Below are 25,489 nucleotides of genomic sequence, written 5' to 3'. Positions count from 1 at the left end.
TTATACTGCATACTAGTACTAAATACTAATAGTATATTTTTGTATGTGTATGTGCCAATGATATGTTTGGGACATACTTATACTGAATACTAAATTAAGTACTAATAGTATATTTTAGTACAGGTATCTCCCAATAGCATATTTGGGAGATACTTGTACTAAAATATTATTTATTTTTTACCTGAAATTCAGATTGGTGTGAAATAATGGGTCACAGAAGCGCCAGAGCTCTAGGACTGAACCTCAGGATGGCTTGAGCTGCCAGTGCTGAGATGGGAAGTGGGAGGGTGTGAGTGTGTGGGGGAGGTAAGGAAGAAGATGAGTACCCAACTCCAGAGCCTGAGACTGAGTGCCATTCATTCACTGGACAGCTGTTTATTGAGCACTTACATGTACAGGCACAGTTCTAGGCACTGAGAGTAGAGGGGTACATCAGCAAGACTGATATGATTTCTACCCTTGGGAGCCCACAGTCCAGTGAGAAAATACCAGTAAACATATCAATTGGACATTTACTGGAAGTATAAATACCTTAAAGAAAATAAAACTAGGTATGGAAATAGGAAGTCTCAGGGGTGGCACAGAAGGGCTACCTTTGCTGGGTGGTTAGGGCTGTGCCTTGGATCTCATTTTCCATGGCTTACTGGTCTCCAGAGTGGCACATGTGATTGCCCACTGTGCAAAGTCCACAGGTAGGAAACTAAAATGAGGGTGCTAAAGGTATGCTATTCTCCTTCTTGTAAGCTGGGCACTTATAATGATCTGAATACCCTGGTATGTTGCTCTTGGTAGCTGAAATTAGCCTGGCCTTCTGGGGTAGCAAAGGCCCATTTGTTTGTTCATAACTGTGATCCAGGCAGAGGCTCGTCCTTGAGAGAACGTTCACGTAGTTCATCTCTAGATTCATCATGAAAGAGGCTGGCACAGGCCACCTGGATTCTGGGTACACAGGAGGCAGCCTTACACTAGGCACAGGGTTCCAATCTTCCTGTAAGCAGCAGACATCTTGCCCCAGGTGAAATCTTACTCAAAACCTCAATTTTAAAAAGAAATCAGCAAAAGCAGAACTGTGTGGTTGCCAGGGGCTGGGAGGAGGAGGGAATGGAGAGTGACTGTTAATACGTACAGGTTTCTATTTGGGGTGATGAAAATGTTCAGGAATTAGATAGTAGTGATCAGTGCATGTTGTGAGAAATCAGAATCGCCAATTAGTGCCAAGATGAGACCCTTAATGACAAAGTAAGTTAATCCTTCAAAGCTTTTAGAGTGATGTCAGGTACATAATCATCCCTCTGTGACTGTATGTTTCAATCACCATCATCACCACCATTATTATTATATCCATCTTCACCACTACCATCATCATCACAACCATCTTACAATAATCATAACTACCACCATCATTAACACAATCATTTTATCATAATCATAACTGCTACCATAATTGTCTTAGGCTTCGTTCTCTATAGAAGCAAAATTAGTGAAGCACATATATCTACATATCTTTATATATCTATATCTATTTTTTTTTTTTTTTATATACCAATATGTAGATACAGATACAGACAGAGAGATTTATCTGAAGGAAATAGTTCATGTGGTTGTAGAGGCTGGCAAATTCCTAGTCTCTGGATCAGGCATCAGGCTGGAGGCTTCTCCTGACTCACATAGGTGCAGGGGCTGATGAACCCGAGAACACAGATGACAGGCTGCTGGCTCATAGGCTGCAGGCGCTGATGAATCTGAGATCGGCAGATAAGATGGCAGGCTTCTGGTTCACAAGGTGCAAAATCAGGGGACAAAATCAGCGGACAATATAGCAGGCCACTGGCTCAAGTCCTGAGAACCGGAGGTCAGATGTTAATGAGTGAGATGCAGGATCCAGAGTGAGCAAAACCCAGGGAGGTTTGGCAGAATGTCCATAAACATTGGATGCAGGCCACACCCATGAGGAAACTCCACTTATAGCTGATTGGCTGTTGATTACATTATATCACAAAATGGAGAATAACTAAATCATTACATACCTGCCAAATCACATCCTTATGTTACTGACAAACTACATCATTAAATAACTGCCAAAGCACTGAGAATCATGGCCCATCCAAGCTGACACACAACCTTTACTATGACAATCATCATTACCATCAAGATCAGAATCATAATCACCACCACCACCGCCACCACTATCATCATCAACATCATCATATTATTGCCTTAATTAGTCCAACGGTGCTCTCACTTCCAGTTTTTCAATGTTATAAATAACGTTGAAATAAACTCTTCACTCACAACACACATAATTTTTTGCATGCTTTTTCCATAAACCATTCTCGCTAAAGGTCTTGGGAGACTTACAAATGGCCTAATTAACAAAACAAAGGAAAGAAAAGACCCAAGATCCAAAAGAGCTTGTCTACAAATAAAACTGGAGACTTATTGTACTGATTTTTTTCTTTACCATTAGCCCTAAATTAACAATGGGTATACCTTTAGAAGATAATTCACAGGTAGTTACAGCAGTACATTGACAGAACTGCCAGAAATTCAAGCCGGATTCAGAAGAGGACATGGAACAGGGATATCACTGCTGATATCAGATGGATTTTGGCTGAAAGCACAGAATATTAGAAAGATGTTTACCTGTGTTTTATTGGCTATGCGAAGACATTCGACTGGATCATAACAAATTATGGATAATATTGAGAAGAATGGGAATTCCAGAACACTTAATTGTGCTCATGTGGAACCTGTACATAGACCAAGACACCGTCATTTGAACAGAACAAGGGGATTCTGCATGTTTAAAACCAGGAAGGGTGTGTGTCAGTGTTGTATCCTTTCGTCATACTTATTCAATCTGTATGCTGAGCAAATAACCTGAGAAACTGGACTATATGAAAAAGAACTTGGCATCAGAATTGGAGGAAGACTCATTAACAGTCTATGATATGCAGATGATACAACCTTGCTTGCTTAAAGCAAAGGGGACATAAAGCACTCACTGATTAAGATCAAAGACCACAGCCTTCAGTATGGATTACACCTCAACATAAAGACAACAAAACCCCTCACTACTGGACAAATAAGCAACATCATGATAAATGATGAAAATATTGAAGTTGTCAAGGATTTCATTTTACTTGGATCCACGATCAATGCCCATGGAAGCAGCAGTCAAGAAACCAAATGACATATTGCAATTGGCAAATGTGCTTCAAAAGACCTCTTAAGTGTTGAAAAGCAAAGATGTCACTTTGAGGACTAAGGTGAGCCTGATCCAAGCCATGGTCTTTTCGATTGCCTTATATGCATGTTAGAAAGCTAAACAATCAGTGAAGAAGACCGAAGAAGAATTGATGTATTTGAACTATGGTGTTGGCTAAGAATATTGAATATACCATGGATGGCCAGAAGAAAGAACAAATCTGTCTTGGAAGAAATACAGCCAGAATGCTCCTTAGAAGTGAAGATGGAGAGACTTTGTGTCACGTACTTTGACATGATATCAACAGGGAGCTGTCCCTGGAAAAGTACATCATGCTTGGTAAAGTATAGGGTCAGCGAAAAAGAGTAAGACCCTCTAGAAGATGGATTGACACAGTGGTTGCAACAATGGGCTCAAACATAGCAATGATTGTGAGGATGGTGCAGTACTGGGCAGTGTTAATTTCTGTTGTACATATAGGGTCTCCATGAGTTGGAACTGACTCGAGGGGACCTAACAACGCAATATCTTTAGAGCTGTTGGCTTTTGATTAAGAGTGAAGGTGGGCTGAATCTAGGTGCTGAAGGCAGAAGTCAGATCAAGGAGTCCACCAGGGTAGGCTCTGATGCCTTCTGGATAGTTATCACCCAAAAGGGCTTTCCAGGAAGAAATAACACCACCTGGTAGACCCAGGTTTCCAAGGATTCAGGATTTTCTGTCACAATAGAGAACCAGGTAAAAAAAGGAAGTCTCTTCACTTTAAGAAGATGCTTGGTTCAGAACAGTGTGAAAGCTGCCAGGACCGTGCCTGGGGGTTGAGAGGCAATGGGGTGCTTGACGGAGACTGTGGTGAATCAAGCATCACAGTCAACTAAGGTGTGGCTACAAGTCACTCCCAGCCCATGTCTTTCTGAGCAAGCTCAAGCCCAGAAAGGCCAAATCTTCTGAGCTGGGGAAGAAGCCAACTATGTGAATTCTCTAATGCAGGTTCTCAACTGAAGACAGTTTTACTCCCCCAGGGACACTTGGCCATATCTGGAGACATCTTTTGTTGTCACAAATGGGGGAGTGGTATGCTACTGGCATCCAGTGGGTAGAGGCTAGGAATGTTGCTAAAGTTCTACAGCTTCTTACGACAATGATTTATCCAGTCCAAAATGTCAGTACTTTCGGAGTTGAGAAATCCTGTTCTGATATTAAAAATCCCATTTGTAAGTAATGCCCTCTGCAAGTAACACCCAAACCAATCATTTCTGTGGGCCCCATTTACTACCACTGGACATGTTGTCTCCAGATATTAATGGGGGCATCAGGACATTTGAGCAGACAACTAGCAAGCCTCATGTGTGCCAGTCCTTGGCAGCCAGTCCTACCAGAGCTGAGTCCTCAAGTGCAGACATTTTGTCCTACATGATAAACTCTGTAACGTTCCACTTTAATTCAATTCGTCTCCTCTTGACATCTTTTTTAAATAGCAGTTCCAAGTGAAATCTTATTCAAAACCTCAGTTTTAAAAAGAAACCAGCTAAAAGCAGAACTATGTGGTTGCCAGGGTCTGGGAGGAGGAGGCAATGGAGAGTGACTGCTACTGGGTGTAGGGTTTCATTTTGGTGTGATGAAAACATTCAGGAATTAGATACTAGTCAGCTTCTGTAAAGATTACAGCCTTGGAAACCCTATAGAGAGTTCTACTCTGTCTTATAAGGTTGCTGTGCATTGGAATCAATTTGATGGCACCAGGTTTTTCAAGGTAATTCTATATTTAATTTCTGAGGAACTGCCAGGCTGTTTTCCAAAGTTGCTGCACTATTTTGCATTCCCATCATCCATGAATTAGGGTTCCAAATTATACACATTTTCACAAAAACCTGTTAACTGGGTTTTATTTTTTTTTAATTATAGCCTAAGAAGCATTTTTCAAACTTTTCTAATTGTGAAAAATTTCAACAATACATAAAACAAGCCAATGACCATTCATGTGCCCACCATCTTGATCCAATACTCGTTATTGTTTTTGCTGAAAGTGCTTCATTTCTCTCTTGTTCTGTCCTTTTAGTTCCTTTGAATACACGGGAAAACAATCAGCCCAGACTTTATGGCCCCAATGTTTTTAGCCAAAACTGACTTTGAGGCCTTGTGGCAATGGCCTTGAAGACACCTGCCATGGAGCTCTTCACTCTACCTGTCCTGCCGAGCCTGGCATCTGTTCCTCAGGTGGGCCGGGGTGTTCCACTCAGGCCTCAGCAGGATGATGTAGCACTTGGGCAGGAAGATACTGCACAGCAGCCCCGCGGTGGAGGCCAGGATGGAGAAAATCTCCACAGCCACGGTGGCCTTGCCGTGGGCACTGTTTTAGAGGGGCAGGAAGGCCACCCAGATGCTGCAAAAGAGCAGCATGCTGAAGGTGAGGAACTTGGTCTCGTTGAAGGCATCAGGAAGATCCCTGGCAAAGAAGGCCACCGAGAAGGTGCCCCCAGCCAGGAGGCCCAAGTAGCCCAGCACATAGGAGAAGGTGGCTCTGGAGCCCTCATGGCACCGGACAATGACGTGGCTGGGCTCAGAGGCCATGTCCCTGTGCGGGAATGCTGGGGAGGTACCCAGCCAGATCCCACAGAGAATTACTTGGACCAAGGAGGCTACAAGGATGACAGAGGTGGAAATGCCAGGTCCCAGGCACACCCACACCCTGCCCCCTGGCCTAGTGACCCTGAAGGCCAGGGCCACAGTGAGAGTTTTAGCCAGGACGGAAGAGACGGCCACGGTGAACACGACGGCAAAAGTGGTCTGGCGGAGGAGGCAGGTGGCAACGGTGGGATGGCCAAGGAAGAGCAAGGGGCAGATGGCACAAAGAGCAAGAGAGACCAGGAGCGTGAGGCTGACAGCCCTGTTGTTGGCCCTGACGACAGGTGTGTCCTGGTATTTCAGGAATACCACCAGGACCAACAATGCCAGGGTAGCTAGTGTGAGTGCTGCTGAGGTCAGCGTGAGCCTCAGGGGCTCATCAAAGGCCAGGAAATTCTCAGTCCTGGGGAGGCAGTGGTCTCTGGCATGGCTGGAGTACTGGTCCATAGGGCAGAGAAGACACCACTTCATGTCTATTGGAGACACAGAACCCACCTCTATAATGTGATCTTAATACCATCAGCTACGTGGAGGGAGGAGCCCTATGTGACAGCAGTCTCATGAACATTGCATTTGTATTATTTATGAGTTGTTAGTAGCTACCAGAGCTGAATGGGCCACACTAGAGCCTGAGGCATGAGGAAATATGTGTGTCCCTGTATACATGATTTTATGTTATTATTATTTTTTAATTTCATTTTGGTGAAAATGTACATAACAAGACATATGCCACCTCAATGATTTCTACCTGTACAGTTCAGCAACATTGATTATATTCTTCAAGTAGTGCTATCTTTTTCCAAATCATCCCACCATCATTAACATAAACTCAATACCCGCTAATCAAAAACTGTACCTTTCCCGTTTGTCTTAAGCCGAGTTCTCAAGAGAAGCAAAACCAGTAATGTGTGTAAATATATACATAGAGAGAGATTTATATCAAGGAAACAGCCCATGAGGTTGTACAAGCTAGAACATCCCAAGTCTGTGGATCAGGATAGAGGCTTCTCCTAATTCATGTAGCTGCAGGAGCTAGTGAACCCAAGATCGGCAGGTTGGAGAGCAGGGCTCTTGCTCATAGGCTGTGAAGATCAATGAATCCAAAGTTCAGCAGGTAAGCTACTAGCTCAAGTCCCAAGAACCAGAGGTCGGATGAACCGGGGCCAGCTGCAAGATCCAGAGCGAGGAAAAAGCCCAGAGCGTCTGTATATATTCAGATACAGGCCATATGCCCAAGGAAACTCCCTTTCAACTGATTGGCTACTCACAGCAGATCCCATCATGGCAGTGATCACGTATAAGCACTGAGATTCATGGCCCAGCCAAGCTGACACACAATCTTAACCATCACATCCTCCCTCTCACCTTTGGTAACCAACAATAATCTTTGCTTTTTTCTATGTATTTGCTTGTTTCATACAAGTGAGATCATGCAATATTTGTCCTTTGTGTGCTTTTCATTTTAATGGCTAATTTTCCCAAATAGTAGTAGTAGCTATTCTTATTAGAAAATCTCACCAATTCTGTCACCCTTCCTTTTTTGAATTACAAGAGATGCCAGCACACCTCTGTCAGAAAGAACTGAAATGAAAAATCCCAACAACTTCAGGACTGGTGAAGATAGGGACTGTGCTATGCTGAATAATGGCTCCCAAAGATGTCTGTGTCCTAGTTCCTGGAACCTGTGAACATGTTATGTTACATGGCAAAAGGGATATGGCAGATAGAATTAAGGTTGCTAATGAGCAGAACTTAAAATTGGATATACCCTGGATAACCTGCGTGGCCCAGAGTAATCACATGAGCCCTTAAAAGTGGAATGGGCATATCTTCGTTCTCTAGTGCTGGTACAACAGAAATACCACAAGTGGATGGCTTTAACAAACAGAAATTTATTTTCTCACAGTTCAGGAAGCTAGAAAAGCAAATTCAGAGCACTGGCTCTAGGGGAAGGTTTTCTCTCTCTGTTGGCTCTGGGAAAAGGTTCTTGTCTCTTTAGCTTCTGTTTCCTGGTTGTTTGGAGATCTCCCTGTGGCTTGGCCTGTATCTTGCCCCATCTCTGCTTGCTCACTTGCTTGTTTAACCTTTTATATCTCAAAAGGGATTGATGCAAGATGCACCCTACACTAATCCCGCCTCATTAACGTAACAAAGAAAACCCATTCCCAAACGGGATTATAACTATAGGCATAGAGGTTAGGATTAACACACATATTTTTGGGAGTCACAATTCAATCCATAGATGGGTAGAAAAAAAGGAAATGTTCATTAGCGGATGAACGGATAAACAAAATGTAGCATATTCAGGCAATGGAATACTACTCAGCCATAAAGAGAAATGAAGTTCTGATGAATGGCACAACATGGATGAACCTTGAAAACGTCATGCTGAGTGAAATAAACCAATCGAAAAAAATACTGTATAGTCTCACTTACATGACAAAAGCAAATACATAGAAACCAAAGATTATTACTGGTTGCCAGGGGTGGGAAGGAGGGGTAAAGGGGAAGCTTTTGATTGGAGGCATTGGACTGATGTCAGTGGTGGTGGAAATATTTGGAAAAGGACAGTGATAATGTGCGACAACAAGAAAAATGTAATCAATGTCATTAAATTGCAAATGTGGAAGTTGTGCCAGCAAAAGTTTTGGCTTGATTATTTTCACAAAAATTTAAAAACAAAACAGAAGTTTGTCTAAGCACAATTCTTAGAATGACTTCCTGGCCAGCCCCCTTCAGCTCTATGGCAGCTCCCACACCTGAAACCCTGAGACCACAGTGACCCCCTGGATTGGGATTTTGAGATGCTCGGGGTGCCTTTGATGGCCTCTGAGATTCAGACTCTAGGAGCCCTCACCTGTCTGGTTTGCAAATTGCCCCTCGGGGCAGGGTCTGCACTCAAAACAGCAGTTGGGGGCACCCTGTTGGGGGATCTGGCTGAAGCCTGGAGTGCAACTGGTGCTGCAGGCAGAGCTGGGGACCTGAGGACAGAGAAGCAGAGGCGTCACCAGTGACCAAGCTGGAACACAGTCCGTCCTGACCCAGAGTGGTCGTGCCAGTTTGCTTCCACACACAGGAAGAGAAGGCCTCTTTGGGAAACAATCTCAGTGATATCGGAGAAGAAAGAATGGATATGACCAACAGAAGTATGTTGTTGTTGCGGGCTATTGAGTCAATTCTGACTTAGGGCAAGCCCAAGTGACAGAGTAGAACTTCCCGACAGGATTTCCTGGTTGTAATGTTTATGGAGCCCTTGGGTTGGTTCCAACAGCCAAACTTTTGGTTAGCAGTTGAGCACTTAACCATATTGTCACTAGGGCTCCTTCCGCACAAGTATAAAGGAGATAAGCCTTGGGAGGACACCGCCTGGCTCCCCCAGTCTTCTTGGCTCCCCTCAGCCCCTCACTGGGTGTGGGAAAGCTTAGTAACATGGCGTCAAAGAGTACTTGTCCTGTCTCTCTGAGGCTCCTACATTGAGACCTGCAAGGGTTGCTACTTTCATACCCCTGTTGTAAACCCTCCTGTCTTGCAGGAGTTGCAAAGGGATGTTTTTGCCTTCCTCAGCCCACCTCCCACCTCTAGGCAGTCATGGAGAGGGAGCCTGGGGACGAGAATGCCTTTGAGAGAAGTGTGGGAGGCTGGGTTTCCTCTACCCGCAGAGGAGAGCAGAGTGCCCTCCCCAGTTCAATCTAATTGAAAGGGACTTCAAAAGGATCCCCTGAAAGCTTGGTCTGTGTGCCCTGGATTTGAGGGGTCCAGAGACAGGAGCCAGACTCTAAAGGCCAACACCAACTATAGGTACCTCCCGGAACACAGGAAGGCACAGTTGCTGTGGAGGAGCCTGAACCTCCATTCAGGTGGCCATAGGGCCAGGGTAAGGGTTCATTTGAGCCAGAAGGGAAAGCCGGACAAAGATGTTCCAAGACTGCAACTACATTTGTTGATAAATAAAACGAAAATACCTGTCCTGCCCACCTACAAGGTGCTGTATGGGAACACATTTGGTGAAGTGTAATACTGTCCTCCCTGGTAAATCGTCACCTCCTCACTGAACAGGTCCCTGAGCATGAACGTGAAGAAAAATGCTGTAGTGGAAACTCCTAATGCAGGTTCTACTTCCATTTCTGTGGCCCTGACAGTTTCATTTCTGATAGTGAGTAAATGCCTTTTCTCCCCTCAGGGAAGGGTCTAGAGGCTCAATAGAATGGCTGAGGTACGAGTGGCCCAATTCAGAGCCCCACGCTTTTCATCAGTTCAAGAGAGGCTTGGACCATTGGCCTCTGAGTTCCTCTCTGATTCTAATACCCCAGGACTGGGGTCACCCATGCACCCAGGTGACTCACCTGCGGCTCTTCCTTTGTCCAGTGGATGGTCACTCTGTCCCCTGAAGAGGATCTATGGTCAGTGGTGCCGATGTGGACAAAGTGGAATAAGTCCTCAGGGGTTTTCTGCCCTTGGAGAATGTCAAATTCTGTAACTATATCTCCATTGGCATCAAAAACGATATCTTTCCCATCAGGGGTCTTGAAATGCACCTTCCTGAGGTGATGCAGAATCTGGAGAAAGGAAAGATGATGTCATTGAGGCCGCCCCTGGGGTCTGTCCGAAATGGCTTAAGGTACAGGAGGCTCAGGGCCCATGAATATGAAGAGTTTCAGGGGCCCATGAAAATTTTTTTTTTAACTTCTTTTATAACCAGAAGAAAAAATGAATAAAGTAATATATATGAATGTATGTTAATGAATCTAGCTGGGATTATATCTGTTTTGTACCAAGACAGTGGTAAAGTAGAACGTTTTATATTTTTTAATGGAAAAAGTGATGCCCAATTAAATTTGAATGTCAAATAAATTAATTTTTTTTCAGGTGTACGTATAGCCTATGCAATGCTTTGGATATTCTTATAGTAAAAAGTTATTTGTAGTTTATTTGAAATTAAAATTTTGGACACATATTCAAAAAAAGTGTTCACTATTTATCTGATCAGTAGTTGGAAAATATGGCCTTGGTGATAGAAATGACCCCAGAGATTGAATGATAGAATTTTGCCAGACCAACAACTTCATCATTGCAAATACCTTTTTTCAACAGCATAAATGGCGACTACACACATGGACCTTGCCAAATGGAATACACAGGAATTAAATCACATACATCTGTGGAAAAGAGACAACAGAAAATCTCAATATCATCAGTCAAAACACGGGAAGGCGAAAACTGCAGAAGAGATCATCAATTGCTCAAATGCAAGTCCAAGTTGAAGCTGAAGAAAATCAAAACGAGTCCATGAGAGCCAAAAGACGACACTGAGTATATCCCACCTGAATTCAGAGACCATCTGAAGAATAAATTTGATGCATTGAACACTAATGACCGAAGACCAGATGAGTTGTGGAATGACATCAAGGAGATCATTAATGAAGAAAGCAAGAGACCATTAAAAAGACAGGAAAGAAAGAAAAGACCAAAATGGATGTCAGAAAAGACTCTGAAACTTGCTCCTTAACATGGAGTAGCTAAAGTGAATGGAAGAAATGATGAAGTAAAAGAGCTGAACAGAAGATTTCAAAGTTCAGCTAGAGAAGGCAAAGTATTATAAGAAAATGTGCAAAGTTCTGGAGTTGGAAAACCAAAAGGGAATGACACACTCAGCATTTTCAAGCTGAAAGGACTGAAGAAAAAATTCAAGCCTTGAGTTGCAATATTGAAGAATTCTATGGGGAAATTATTAAATGACCCAGGAAGCATCAAAAGAAGATGGACGGGATACACAGAGCCACTGTACCAAAAAGAATTGGTCAACTTTCAACCATTTCAGGAGGCAGCATGTGATCAAGAACCAATGGTACTGAAGGAAGAAATCCAGGCTGCACTGAAAGCACTGGTGAAAAACAAGGCTCCAGGAATTGATGGAATACCAACTGAGACATCTCAACAAACGGATGAAACGCTGGAGGTGTTACTCATCTATTGTCTATGCTGAAAATTTGAAAGACAGCTACCTGGCAAACTGACTGGAAGAGATCCATATTTGTGCCCATTCCTAAGAAAGGTGATCCAACAGAATATGGAAATTATCGAACAATATCATTAACATCACACATTAGTAAACTTTTCCTGAAGATCATTCAAAAGTGGTTGCAGCAGTACATCAACAAAGAATTGCCAGAAAGTCAACCTGGATTCAGAAGAGAACGTGGAAGGAGGAATATCATTGCTGATGTCAGATGAATCCTGGTTGAAAGCAGAGAATACCAGAAAAATGTTTACCTATATTTTACTGACTATGCAAAGGGATTCTACTGTGCAGATCATAACAAATCAAGGATAGCATTCTGAAGAATGGGAATTTCAGAATACTTAATTATGCTCATGTGAAACTTGTTCACAGACGAAGAGGTGGTCATTCGAACAGACCAAGGAAAGATGTGCATCAGAATTGAATCCTTTCACGATACTTATTTGATCTGTGTGCTGAGCAAAGCAAATAAACTGAGAAACAGGAGTATATGAAGAAGAACTGGGCATCAGGATCAGAGGAAGACTCATTAATAACCTGTGATATGTAGATGACACAATGTTGCTTGCAGAAAGTGAAGAGGAATTGAAGCACTTACTGATGAGGATTAAAGACTACAGCCTTCGGTATGGATTACACCTCAACATAAAGAAAATGAAATTCCTCTCAACTGGACCAATAAGCAACATCATGATAAATGGAGAAGAGATTCAAGTTGTCAAGGATTTTATTTTACTTGGATGCAGAATCAGTGGCCATGGAAACAGCAGTCAAAAAATCAAACTACGCATTGGCATTGGACAGGGCAAATCTACTGCAAAAGATCTGTTTAAAGTGTTAAAAAGCAAAGATGTCACTTTAAGGACTAAGGTGTGCCTGACTCAAGCTATGGCATTTTCCATGGCCTCCTATGCATGTGAACGCTGGACAGTGAATAAGGAAGACCAAAGAAGAACTGAGGCCTTTGAACGATGGTGTTGGTGAAGAATATTGAATATACCATGGACTGCCAGAAGAAGGAAGAATTCTGTCTTGGACAAAGTACAGCCAAAATGCTCCTTAGAAGCAGGGATGGCGAGACTTCATCTCACATACTTTGGACATGTTCAGGAGGGACTAGTACCTGCAGAAGGACATTATGCCCTAGTGGTGTAGTGGTTAAGAGCTTTGCTGCCCACCAGAAGGTTAGCAGTTCAAATCCACCAGTTGCTTCTTGGAAACCTTTTGGGGCAGTTCTATTCTGTTCTATGGGGTCGCTAAGAGTCAGACCTGACTCAACCGCACCTAAAACCAACGAAGTAGAGGGTCTGTGAAAAAGAGGAAGAACCTCAACAAGATGGATTGACACAATGCCTGCAACAATGGGCTCAAGCATGACAAAGATTACGAGGATGATGCAGGGCTGGGCAGTATTTCGTTCTGCTGTACACAGGGTTTCTATGAGTGAGAAGTGACTCGATGACACGTAACAACCACAACAACATTTATTTGAAATTCAAATTTGGAATGGCTTTATACCCCAAATTTAGGAAGCTCTGGTGGTGCAGTGGTTAAAGAGATTGACTGGTAACCAAAAGTCAGTGGTTTGAAACCACCAGTGGCTTCATGAGAGAAAGATGTGGCAGTTGGCTTCCATAGAGATTTATAGCTTAGGAAACCTTGTGACGTTATGATGAGTCAGAATTGACTTGATGGAAGTGGGTTACACTAGAAAATTATTCACCGTTTATCTGAAATTCAAATTTGTGGCAGACATATAAAAAATTATTTGCTATTTATCTGAAATTCAGGTTTAACTGGGCACCCTGTCCTTGCTAAATAAAATAACTGTAAGTAGAAGTGACTTGTCTGAGGTCATACAGTTAGAGTGGCTTCCTCCTCCTGTGCTCTTTCTAATATAAGTCTCAGCCGTAAACATAATGCATTTCGATGAAGAGCCCTATCTGTGTTCTACCTCTGTGTCTGGTACAGAGGGAGCGCCCACTCCCTTGCTCTTTCCTGAATCATCCACACATTTCCCTCTCACCTGCCAGGGCTGAAAGCGTCGAGTGTCTGCACATCGTCCATCACCATGCTCACAGGTGATCAGGTCCTGCAGAGCGTGGGCAACACTGTAGACTGCTGGGTATGCGAGGTGCAAGTTACTCACATTCTGGAAAGGGTACTCGTGGCCTGTTAGACTCTCATTCCCCGAGCAGAATCGGACCCCTCCTGTACCCGTGCTGTTCTCTGCTGGCCCTGGGCTCCTGGAGGGCCATGTGCATCCAAAGGTGACCTCCCAGAACCTCTGGGTGAATATGTCTTCTGGGGTCCGGGCAGGGTGTAGGTGAGTGAGGAACTCCAGGAAGCCGGGGACCTGACGGTGGTGCAGCAGCTTAAGGCCGAAGGAGCTCTGTAGGACCTGGGAGATGCCTGGGACTGCCAGGGCCAGCATGCTGTGCAGTGTGTCCTGGCTGACCCATATCCGGCCCACAACCCCACTTCCCAACAGCCCCTGCAGAACAAGTTGGAAATTTTTATTACTCAGGAAGACCAGAATGGCCTTTGCAGTGCAGACTTTCATTCTGTGGATGATGGCATGGGTCTTCTCCAAGGACTCTTGCGAGGGGACGTGAAGGTTGAACTCAATACATACACGGGCCTGAACCAGCTCCTGGATCACTAGAGCACTGCCCTGCTGGCCATAGTCATCATCCTGGGCCAGAATGCCCACCCAGGACCATCCGAAGTGGAGCACCAGCTGGGCCACCATGTGGGAGCTCGTGAGGTCACTGGCCACTGTCCGCATGAAGGACGGGAACTGGGTCTTGTCGCTGAGGCCGGCCAGAGTGGAAGAGTAGCTGACCTGGGTAGGAAGGGGCCCAGGCAATAAGGATAAGAGGTGAGTATGAGGATGGACCCTGGAGTGGAAGCTGAATCATGGATTGATTGTCCAGTTTAAATGAGAGAAGGAAGGTAGCAAGAATAGAGCTAGGGGACAACTCATCCCACTTTGCCTGGGACTTTCCTTGTTTTAGCACTGAGAGTACTGAATCCCAAGAACACCCTCAGTCCTGGGCAATGGGGATGATTGGTCGCTGTTATGGATTGAATTGTGTTCCCCAGAATATGTATTGACATTCCTAATCTCTATGCCTGTGGCGGAGCCCCGGTGGTGCAGTGGTTAAGAGTTTGCCTGCTAACCAAAGGTTGGCAGTTTGAATCCACCAGCCACTCCTTGGAAACCCTATAGGGCAGTTCTACTCTCAGGTGGAATCGACTTGACAGCAATGAGTTTGGTTTTGGTTTTCTTTGCCTGTGGTTATAACCTTATTTGAGAATGGGTAATGTTATGTTAATAAGGCAGGATTAGAGTAGTGTGTATCTTGAGTCGATCTCTTGGGATATAAAAGAGATTACACAAGCATGTAAAAAGTAGTGATGGAGAAGACAGATGCCAAGCCACATGCAGACTGCCCAGGAACAGAAGCTCAGAAGAGACAAAGATCTTCCTCAGGGGCTGACAGTGAGGGAAAGCCTTCCCCTAGAGCCAGCACCCTGAATTTGGACTTCTAGCCTACTATACTGTGAGAAAATAAATTTGTGTTTGTTAAAGCCACCGATTTGTGATATTTCTGTTATAGCAGCACTAGATGACTAAGACAGTCACCCTATTGGAGCAGAGCCTGATACATGATCATCTCTCAAGAAACATTAGCAGTTGCTGTTATATTGCCAGCTCCCTGAGTAGTGCAAACAGCTGTGCTTGGCTACTAACCTAAAGGTTGGCAGTTCAAACCCACCCAGCAGTGCCTCAGAAGGAAGGTCTGGTGACCTGGTTTTGTAAGGATTATAGCCAAGAAAACCCTATGGAGAAGTTCTACTCTTTTACATATTGGGCCACCATGAATTGGAATTAACTAGACAGCAACAGGTTTGGTTTGATTATTTTTTCGTTATATTGCATAGTCCAAAGAGCCTTTGCAGGCCGTGGGTGGTACAAATGGTGGAGCCCTGAATTACTAATCCAAAAGTTGGTGGTTCAAACCCATCTACAGGCTCCTCAGAAGGAAGGCCTGGAGATCTGCTTTCAAAAGGTGACAGCATTGAAAACACTATGGAGCAGTTCTACTCTGCACACATGGGGTCACCATGAGTTGGAGTCAATACTGAACCACAACTACCACCACCACCAAATTGCTTTCAAAGTTAATGTGGTCATAGATCCCCTGAGACCTTTTTAAAGTGCTGATGCTGATTCATGAGGTGGCTGTTGTGGCCCCGGAGTCTTGGTTTCCAACCTTTTCCCAGGTGACACCTGTACTTCTGGACCTTGGTCTGCACTTTGATTAGTGAGGTCCCACTCCACTAGAGACACAAGGGAATCATGTAGGTAACATTAAAAAATACTGATGTTTTAACCTACTTCACCATCCTATTGTTCCCTCACTAATGAGATTGAGAAACTTTTGGCATGTGTGCATTCTCTCCTTGCATGAGATTATATTTTCAAATTTTTGAAATTGATGCTCTGACAGTTATGGAGGCTCCACCAAGATGCCCAGGTGGCCTAACTTGCTCTTGCGTGTGTCACGGGCTGGTTAAGCCCCAAAACAACCCATCAGTAAAATGGAAATGATCGCACACCTAATTTATAGGATCCTTGTAAGAATGTGATGAGCTAATGGATGTACCGTGCTTAGAGTAATGCTCAGCTTGCAGAAAAGAGCCAAGGGGTGTAAGCTCTTACGCTTTCCCTTGTGACGAAGAGCCAAGAGTTCAGACCCAGAAAAAAAGGATATAGCTCCAATTTCACATCCCAGCTTTGTGCTCATTGCACTTATTCTAAGGTTTTCTTGTATGTGTGGTGAGTGATAATCAATGGCCCATTAACCACTTAGACACAATGATTCCTTTGTAAAAATATAACTTAAGGTTTAAATAAAAAGGATTTAAATAGAAACTCTCATGCACTGGTACTCTTATATACATGCTGGTGGGAATGTAAATGGTGCAGCTGTTTTTGAAAACATCTGGCAGTCCGTCAAAAGGTAAAACATAGAGTTACCATGTGACCTGGCAATTTCACTCCTAGGCACATACCCAAGAGAAAAGAAAGCCCACGTTCAAAAAAACCTTGCACATGAATGTTCATGGTAGCATTATTCATAATAGCCCAAACTTGGAATGTGTCAATCAGGCTATGAATGTATACATAAAATGTAGTATATCCATGCAATGAAATATTATTTGGCGGTAAAAAGAAATGAAGTACTGACACATGTTACCACATGGAGGAACCTTGAACACATTATGCCAAGTGAAGGATGCCAGACACTAAAGGCCCTATATTGTATTACTGCATTGATATAAAATGTTCAAAATAGGCAAATCTGTATAGACTGAAAGTAGATTAGTAGTTTGCTGGGAGTTGGGAGGGACAGGAAGACTGGGGCATGACAGCTAATGGGCACAGGGTTCCTTTTTGGGGTGAGGAAAATGTGGAATTAGATTGTACTGGAAGTTCTGAATTAGATTGTAGTGATGGTTGCACAGCTCTGTGAATATACCAAAAACCATTGTGCTCTATACTTCCACAGGGTGAATTATATGGCCTGTGAACTATATCTCAATAAAGCTCTCAAAAACATAGGAATGCAAGGAGAAAGGGTAGCACTTGGAGAGACAACCATCATGGGAATGGCCCCAAAGATCTGAACTTTGGGAAACACTTCAGGGTACACTGAGGCTGGTTGACCTTGAGCCCGGCTGCCTGGGTTGAAATCCTGGCTCCAGCCCCTCCTGGCTGGGTGAGCTTGAACCCACCATTCATTTTCTCTAAACATGTTTCTTCATCGGAACAATGGGAATTGTAGTCCCCTCACCACAAGGCGTGGCAAGGAGTGAGAATATTGTCAGGCATGCAAAGTATTACCAGGGAACCTGGCCCTGTGGAATCAGGGTCTCAATATCGCCGCCACTGGTGGTATTACCATCATTCTTGTTAGTGAGGGGAAAAAGCTTTGGCAAAGGAGACTCATCTGGGGGAATTTGTAGAGCCCCAGCAACCTGGCCAAGGGGATGGACACGGCAGACCGTGTGTCTCCGACCAGGGCAACTCGGGGAGGGCTGGCCTGACACATGTAGTTGGGGATGGGTTCCTCCTGGCCGTGAGGAAGGCCATGGCCTCGCGGAGGGCTCCAGACACCAAGTCCCCGGAGTTCCAGATGGAGAAGCCCAGTGTGAGGTTGGGCAGCAGGCGGGAGTCTCTGTTGATCTCCTCAGTGGCAAAGACCAAGCCCTGGATCACCAGGTAGCCCCATATGTTAAGGCTGAGGGAAAGAGACGTCCCTGTTCAGCTTTTGCTACTAGTGCAGGAGGTGATAAATGTGAAATCTTTTCTTCCTTTTTCAGATTCGCTGGTGTTATGGATTGAATTATGTCCCCGCAAAATGTGTGTTGACTTGGTCAGGCCATGATTCCCAGTACTGTGTGATTATCTATCATTTTGTCATCTGTTGTGATTTTCCTATGTGTTGTAAACCCTGCCTCTATGATGATGTTAATGACGCAGGATCAGAGGCAGTTATGCTAATAAGACAGGACTCAATCTACAAGATTAAGTTGTATCTTTTGTCAATCTCTTGAGATATAAAAGACAGAAGTGAACAGAAAGACAGGGACCTCATACCACCAAAAAAGTAGTGCCAGGAGCAGAGTGTATCCTTTGGACCCAGGGTCCCTGCACTGAGAAGCTCCTAGACCAGGACATGGATCTTCCTCCAGAGTCAACAGAGAGAGAGAAAGCCTTCCCCTGGGGCTGGCATCCGGAATTCAGACTTCTAGCCTACCAGACTGTGAGAGAATAAACTTCTGCTTGGTAAAGCCATCCACTGGTGGTATTTCTGTTATAGCAGCACGAGATAACTAAGACAACAGGAAACACGACTTTGGCAAAGGAGCCCTGACTGCCCAATGGTTAAGCACTCGACTGCTAATCAAAACATTGACAGTTGGAACCCACCCTGTGCCTCCACAGGAGAAAGGCCTGGTGATCTGCTCCAGTGAAGTTCAAAGCCTAGGAAGCCCTATGGGGCAGTTTTATTCTGTCATATGGAATTGCTATGAGTTGGAATCGACTGGATGGCACATAACAACAAGGGCTTAGACGTATTCACAATGACGCCTCACAGACAATAATCGTGTCTCTTCTGCCCTTCGTCACATATACAAAACATTTTTACTGACACTCAGCTTTAATCTGTGCAGGTGTTCCAGTGTTCTAAGTTGACTCTCCTTCTGATAAATTTAAGTTTTAACTGCTGTGTATATTTTGCCTCTGCCTGACTTGATAGAATCATAAAATGAATGACCAGCTTCAACTTCAAAGAAAAAGAGAAAAGGAATAAAGATGATTTGTTCTGTTTTATTTCTCCTTATTTTCTGTTATGAAAAAATCCTAGCCTGTCTTTTGGGGGAGAAATTTTCCTAGTTACAGGGAAGTTGCTGCCCATTCGTAGATCCATAAATGAAATAGAATTTCAAATTATAACATAGCACAGATTTTCTTTTTTTTGACGGAAGAGAACAGAATGTTGTCAGTGATTCCTTGGTATATATCTAGAGGAATGAAGACAAATGTCCACATAGAAACTTTTATGTGAATGTTCAGACCAGCGTTATTTATAATCATCAGAAAGGACTGCAAAGACTATCAGGAAACCCATACAGAAAAGGGTGCCGTGGACAGAAGGGAATGCTGGGGCTGACTAGTTCTTGAAGAGATTTGTTCACTCAACAAACATTTTTTGGAGACTACCATGTGCCTGGTACTGTCACAGGCAGTGAACAAGAGGGAAGAGCATTCTGGGTCTACAGTGTGGGGACAACACTGGTGACAACTAATTAACCCATGTTTAAACAGAGACAAATACGAGCAAGAAAACACAGAACAGGAGATGAGGTGAGGTAGGGACCAAGGGATGGACAGATGAGCAATCTGACAAACAGAATAAACCCTGACCATCCAGTTGGGATTCTGAGAATCAGCAAGTGTCTGAGGCTTTAGAGAAAGACCTCTGAAGGTGCCCCCAGTCTTCAGAGACTCCCAACTAACCACCCCAGCAGCCACTTACTTTAAAGATGTCAAGGCAGCTGGTGGAGAAGTAAACTTGAGCAGGGAGACTTCATCAAGGTAGAAGATGGTGAAGCTGCCACCAACCACCACATCACCGGGCTGCTGAAAGCAGAGCCTCTTCCCTGCTGATCCCCAGCTTGTTGGCTTAGAAAGTGACACCCCAGAGAAGGACTCCATGACGGCAAGGAGCAGGGAGTACAGCCACATGTCTGAGAAGGTGGCTGAGTAGCACCTGCAGGTGGCACCTGCATTCCCCGTATTTGCCATGACTCAAGAAGACTGGGCTTTTATCTGGGAGTTCACCCTTCACTCCTGCGCCTGGGGCCATGGACACATCTGGACTCTACCCAGCCTCAGAGGAAACCAAGGCAACCAGAGTTTGGGAGGAACAGGGGTGGTGGGGCCAGGACTGAGCAGCCACTACATCCCAGGGCCATTAAAGGTTTCATCTCTTGCCATTTGACCCCTTTTCCTGCCCCTAGGCCATAGCTAACAGCTCTGAGGCCTCATCTGTTGTCTTCAGGGAGGGGTTGGATTGGTCCTCAGAGGCTCCTCAAGCCTAGAAGCAGCTGTGCTCAAGTCTCCTGGTCAAGGTGTTTAGAGAGAGGCCCTGTGTGGGGATAAGTGGTAAGGAGTTTCCTGACCCACTCCTGCCACGACTAACAGTGTATAGAGATGGAGAATATCCCTAGAGCTGCAGGCGTCCATGGACAGCCAACTCCCATGCCAGGGACACCATTTTCACTGAATGGAAGGCCCCAAGCAGAGACAATGCATTTTCAACTCCAGAAGGTGGCTCGAGGGTTGGCACAGTTATTTGTCAGGAAGGCTAGTTCCAGGTCTGGGAAAGGGCTGGGCTGTGCAGTTTCACAGAGGAAGCAATGTTGGGGTTCACAACCCAAGACATGTGACTGTCACAAGCTGTGTAAGAAGTAAACATGCTCAACAACATTAGCCATCCTGAAAATGTAAATGAAAGGCACAATGGGAGACCACTTCATACCCACTAGGATGGCTATAAGAAAGTCAGGTATTAACAAATGTTGGCCAGTAAGTGGAGAATCATGAACCCCCGTAAACTGCTGGTGGGAATGTAAAATGGTGCAACCACCGTGCAAAACAGCTTGGTGGTTACTCTAAAGTTAAACATCGAGTTACTACATGCCTCAGGAGTTCCAGTCCTAGGTATACACCCAAGGGAAATGAAAATGTATGTTTACACAAAAAAGTATATATGAACACTCATAGCAGCATTATTCATAATAGCCAAAAAGTGGAAACAACTCAAATGCCTATCAGTGGATGAATGGGTAAATAAATTGTGGTATAGTCAAATGAATATTATTTAGCTATAAACGAATGAGGTACTAATACATGCTGCAACATGCATGAACCTTGAAAACATTGTGCTAAATGAAGTCAGTCACAAAAAGCCACAAAAGGATTCTATTTTGGGCAAAATACTCAAATCCATAGAAACAGAAAGTAATTATTGCCAGTGTCTGTGGGAGAGGAAAATGGATATGAGGTTTGTTTCTGGGGGTGGTGAAAATGTTCTAGATGTAGACCATGATCATGTTTGCATAAATCTCTGAGTATACTAAGAATTGTATACTTTTAGAGAGCAAATTTTATAGTATGTGAAGCCTATCTCAATAACACTGTTATGAAAGGAAAAATAAGAAGTAAAGACGAAGCAAATTGAATTAAAGATGAACATTCTAGAGCTTACCATGTTGGAGGAGACATCTGCACTGGAGGAATGATCTCCAGTGGGACTAGCCACCAAGGAGGCACCCATGAGGCTTGCTAATTGTCTGCTTGCCTATTTCTGCTGCCTCTGTTAGTATCTGGGGACAACACGTCTGTCCACCCCAGAGGAAGCAATGGGGTCCAGGGAGATGATTAGTTTGTATGCAGAAGGCATTAGTTACAATTGAGAAATTTTACACTAGATCAAGGTTTCTCAATCTCAGCACTACGGTCATTTTGAAATGGATAAGTCTTTGTCATGAGGAACTATAGAATGTCTTATGTGCCAGTTAAGATCATCATCGCCACCACCACCATCATCATTATTACCATGAGAATCAGAATCATAACCACCACTATCACCGTCACCATCGTCACCACCATCGTCATTGTCATTACCGCCCTGATCATAATCATAATCGCCACCGTCATCACCACCACCACCCCCACTGTCATTCACACCATCATCATCATATTATTGCCATAATTGGTCCAACAGTGCTCTCCTTTCTAGTTTTCCAAGGTTGTAAAGTTCCAACAAACATCTTTACGCTAAACACACATACTTTTTGTATGTTTTTTCCGTGAATCATTCTAGGTAAAGGTTTTAGGAAAGTCACAAATGGCCTAATTAACAACTCAGAGGGAAAAGTGACACAAGAACCAACAGAACTGCTTTACAAATAAAACTGGATAGTTTTGTCATAGTGATTTTTTTTTCTTCACCATTAGCCCTAAATTAACAAAGGGTGTATCTTTAGAAGATAATTCAAAAATGATTGTAGAAGTACACCGATAAGGAACTGCCAGAAATTCAAGTCAGGTTCAGAAGAGGTCATGAAACAAGGGATATCATTGCTGATGTCAAATGGATCTTGGCTGAAAGCAGAGAATACCAGAAAGATGTTTACCTGTGTTTTATTGACCATGCAAAAGCATTCGACTGTGTGGATCATAACAAATTACGAATAACATTGTGAAGAATGGGAATTCTGGAACACTTAATTGCGCTCTTGAGGAACCTGTACATAGACCAATAGACAATTATTTGAACAGACAAGGGGATACTGCATGGTTTAAAATCAGGAAAGGTGTGTGTTAGGGTTGTATCCTTTCACCATATTTATTCGATCTGTATGCTGAGCAAATAATCTGAGAAAACGGACTATGTGAAGAAGAACAGGACATCAAGGTTTGGAGGAAGGCTCATTTACAACCTGCAATATGCAGGTGACAAAACCTTGCTCGCTAAAAGTGAAGAGGACATGAAGCACTTACTGATGAAGATCAAAGACCACAGCCTTCAGTATGGATTACATCTCAACACAAAGAAAACAAAAATCCTTAGAACTGGATCAATAAGTAATATCATGATAAAGGGTGAAAATACTGAAGTTGGTCAAGGATTTCATTTTCCTTGGATCCATGATCAATGTCCATGGAAGCAGCAGTTAAGTAATCAAATGACATGCTGCATTGGGCAAACACACTTCAAATGAACTCTTTACAGTGTTAAACAGCAATGATGTCACTTGGAGGACTAAGGTGTGCCCAACTCAAGCCATGGTGTTTTCAATTGCCTTATATACATGCAAAGCTGGACAGTGAATAAGGAAGAGAGAAGAAGAATTGATGGCTTTGAATTATGGTGAAGAATATTGAATACACCATGGTCTCCCAGAAGAACGAACAAATCTGTCTTGGAAGATGTATAACCACCATGCTCCTTAGAAGCAAGGAGAGTGAGACCTTGTCTCAAGTACTTTGGGCATGTTATCAGGAGGGATCAGTCCTTGGAGAAGGACATCACGCTTGGTTAAGTAGAGGGTCAGTGAAAAAGAGGAAGAATGTCAACTAGACAGATTGACACAGTGGCGCAACAATGGGCTGAAACGTAGTGATGATTGTGAGGATGGCACAGAACCAAACAGTGTTTTGTTTTGTTGTAGATACAAGGTAGCTATGAGTCAGAACCTCCTTGATGGCACCTAACAACAGCACCACTGTCAACAACAATAATAACAACAACATACCTTTAGAGATATTAACTTTTGATTGAGAGAGAAAGTGGGCTGAACCCAGGCGCTGAAGGCCGCGTTCAGGTCAAGGAGTTCACCAGGATAACCTCTGAGGACTTCTAGACAGTTATCACACCAAGGGGCTTTCCAGGAAGAAGTGTCTTCACCAGGAAGGCCCAGGTCTCCAACATTCTAGGATGGTTCATAAATCATCCTATAGTAAGGAGTGCTATCAGCCAGAGAAACTCAGAGATCTAATTTCCAGAAAGATTTTTGTTTCTCATATTGTTTTTAGACCACTCTGGTATTGGGCTTTTCTGTCCTAACAGAGAATGAGGTTAAAAAAAAAATAAAGTTTCTTCACTTTAAGAAGATGCTTGGTTCAGAGCAGTGTGAAAGCTGCCAGGCCTAGGCCTGGTAATTGGGAGGCAACAGGGCATGGTGGGGACTGTGGTAAGCCAAACAGCACAGTCCACTTAGGCATGACTATGACTTACTCCCAGCCCATGTCTGTGTGAGCAAGTTCTAGCTCACCAGTGCTGAATGTTCTGAGCTGGGAGACAAGTCAGATATCCAAATTCTCTAATACAGGTTCTCAACTGAAGACAGTTTTACTCCCCAAAGGACACATGGCCATGTCTGGAGACATCTTTGATTATCAAAACTGGGGCAGTGGTGGGCCAGGAATGCTGCTAAACATTCTAGAGCTCCTTGGGTCGAGGACTTATCTAGTCCAAAATGTCAATAGTGCTAAAGTTGAGAAACGCTGATCTAATGTTAAGTTTCCCAGTTTGTAAGTAATGCCTTCTATAAGTAATGCCCAAACCAATTATTTCCGTGGGCCTCTTTTGTTACATCTGAGGTGGAGGGACACGTGGTCTCCAGATACTAACAGGGGCATCAGGGCAGGTGAGCAGGCAATTAACCAGCCTCATGTGTGCCCCCTTGGCAGCCCCCTCATTCTTCGACTGCAAATGTTTTCTCCAACATGATAAGTTCTGGAATGTTCTGCTTTAATTCAATTGTCTTCTCTTTACTTCTTATGGAAACCCTGGTGGCACAGTGGTTCAGTGCTAGGGCTGCTAAGCAAAAGGTCAGCAATTTGAATCCACCAGGCACTCCTTGAAAACTGCATAGGGCAGTTTTACTCTGTCCTGTAGGTTTGCTATGAGTCGGAATTTATTTGATGGCAGCAGGATTTTTGGTTTTGTTTTAAGTCTTCTTTTTTCAAAGAAAGTTTTACTGAGATATATTTAATACACATAAAATTCACCCTTTTAGACCAGACTTAATGGTCTGACTGAGGCTAGAAGGACCCTGGTGGTCATGACCCCCAGACCTTCTGTTGGCCCAGGACAGGAACCATTTCTGAAGCCAGCTCATCAGACAGGGATTGGACTGGACAGTGGGTTGAAGAGGGATGCTGGTGAGGAGTGAGCTACTTGGATCAGGTGGACACTTGAGACTATGTTGGCATCTCCTGCCTGGAGGGAAGATGGGAGGGTAGAGGGAGTTAGAAGTTGGCAAAATAGACACGAAAAGAGAGAGTGGAAGGAGGGACTGAGCTGTTTCATTGGGCAGAGAGTAACTGGGAATATGTAGCAAAGTGTATATTCGTTTTTATGTGAGAGACTGACCTGATTTGTAAACTTTCACTTAAAGCACAATAAAAACTATATAAAAAAATTCACCCTTTTAAAGTGCAAAATTCTTAGTATATTCATAGGGCTGTGCAACTATCGTTAGTAGGCAGT

At 43.8% G+C, this 25,489-nt stretch overlaps 1 protein-coding gene across 1 annotated transcript; it reads right to left on the bottom strand.

Moving 5' to 3' along the window:
- Positions 1 to 5,386: 5,386 nt before the first annotated feature.
- Positions 5,387 to 20,232, bottom strand: LOC100671066 (extracellular calcium-sensing receptor-like). Its single transcript, XM_064293202.1, is given in 7 exon segments — positions 5,387 to 6,303; positions 8,688 to 8,811; positions 10,144 to 10,386; positions 13,876 to 14,701; positions 17,877 to 18,000; positions 18,003 to 18,160; positions 19,964 to 20,232. Coding segments are annotated over 7 exon segments (2,661 nt in total).
- Positions 20,233 to 25,489: the final 5,257 nt, after the last annotated feature.

The sequence above is a fragment of the Loxodonta africana genome, chromosome 11 (assembly GCF_030014295.1).
Source record: "Loxodonta africana isolate mLoxAfr1 chromosome 11, mLoxAfr1.hap2, whole genome shotgun sequence".
NCBI classification, from domain to species: domain Eukaryota; kingdom Metazoa; phylum Chordata; class Mammalia; order Proboscidea; family Elephantidae; genus Loxodonta; species Loxodonta africana.
This window is presented reverse-complemented; position numbering and strand designations above follow the sequence as displayed.